General features: G+C 41.2%; 1 protein-coding gene across 1 annotated transcript in view; it reads right to left on the bottom strand.

Annotated features, from left to right (window-relative positions):
- Positions 1-3: 3 nt before the first annotated feature.
- LOC103256655 (olfactory receptor 10R2) overlaps positions 4-1,480 on the bottom strand; it is a gene marked incomplete at its 3' end in the record, with an annotated part of 17,311 nt that continues 15,834 nt past the window's right edge. Inside the window, exon 2 of the mRNA XM_008054461.2 lies at positions 4-1,008. Coding sequence (XP_008052652.2) covers positions 4-1,008 — 1,005 coding nt within the window. The remainder of the gene's footprint in view (positions 1,009-1,480) is intronic.

Here is a 1,480-nt window from a genome sequence, read left to right on the forward strand (position 1 = left end):
AAATTCTTTCTTGCCCAACACTTTTTTGATAGCAAGTTGGACATCCTTGTTTCTGAGGCTATTTATCATGGGGTTTAGTAATGGAGTGACAGTGGTGTACGTCACTGTCACTAGCCTGTCCTTGTTGAACACATAGTTTGCTGTAGGCCTCAGGTAAATGAAGGAAGCACAACCATAATGAACAATAACTACAATGAGGTGAGACACACAGGTGGGAAAGGCTTTCCGTCTGCCCTCAGCTGAGGGTATCTTCAGGATAGTCCTTAGAATACAGAGATAAGAAATACATATAAAGAAAAAGGGAACCACAAGTACAAGAACCCCACAGATAAATATGACAAATTCATTAACATCTGTATTGGTACAAGCCAGACAAATGACTGGAGAGATGTCACAGAAGTAATGATTGACCTTGTTGGCACTACAAAAAGGGAGGCTGAAAACAAAACTTACTACTGTAAGGGAGGCCAAGAAACTTCCAGTCCCACAGACAGCTGCCAGTTTTCCACACACCTGCCAACTCATAAGAATGGGGTAATGCCGAGGGTGACAAATGGCAGCATAGTGATCATAACCCATCACACCCAACAGCAGGCAGTTAGTGATAGCAAAACCAAGAAAGAAAAACATTTGAATGGCACAACACATGAAGAAGATTGTCCTGGCCACCGAAAGTAGATTGATGAGCATCTTGGATAGGATGGCAAAGGTGTAGAAAGTCTCAGATGTTGAGAGAATGACAAGAAAGAAGTACTTTGGTGTGTGGAGGCTTTGACCCAGATGGATGACACTGATAATAGTGATATTTCCACTAAGAATGACTAGATACAGAAAAAGGAACACCACAAAGAGGGCAAGCTGGATTTCACCAAGGCTTGAAAATCCCAACGACAGGAACTCAGTGACCATGGTGAGGTTTTCTGCCAAGACCTGCAGAGAAGGGAGAAAGTAAAACATATTCAGAAACTTGGACATAAGAATCTGAGGTGTGCATGCCTGTGTTCCTTTCTGGAGATGCCAAAGGAAAATCTTGACACCTAAAAGGAAGTGTCTTTTAATCTCCTTTTCCAGTTTCTAGAGACCCTACACATTTACTGGTTCATGCTCACTTTCTTCCATCTTCAAAGTCAACAAAGTTGATGGGAAGGAAAACTAGTTCAAGCTCTATGGAACCTCTATGGAAAACAGTGTGGCAATTCCTAAAAGAACTAGAAATTGACCTACTATACAACCCAGCAATTCCCCTTCTGGGAATATACCCAGAGGAACTCAGATCACTCCACAAAAAAGATACCTGCTCAATCATGTTTATTGCAACACTATTTACAATAGCAAAAACTTGGAACCAAGCATGCTGCCCATCGAAACTTGACTGGATAAAAAATATGTGGTACACATACACGATGGAATATTATGCAGCCCTAAAGAACAAAATTATAGACTTTGCAGCAACTTGGATGGGTTTAGAGTCTATCATACT

This window comes from Carlito syrichta, unplaced genomic scaffold (genome assembly GCF_000164805.1).
Source record: "Carlito syrichta isolate Samal-C Ts95f unplaced genomic scaffold, Tarsius_syrichta-2.0.1 Scaffold290926, whole genome shotgun sequence".
NCBI lineage: Eukaryota > Metazoa > Chordata > Mammalia > Primates > Tarsiidae > Carlito > Carlito syrichta.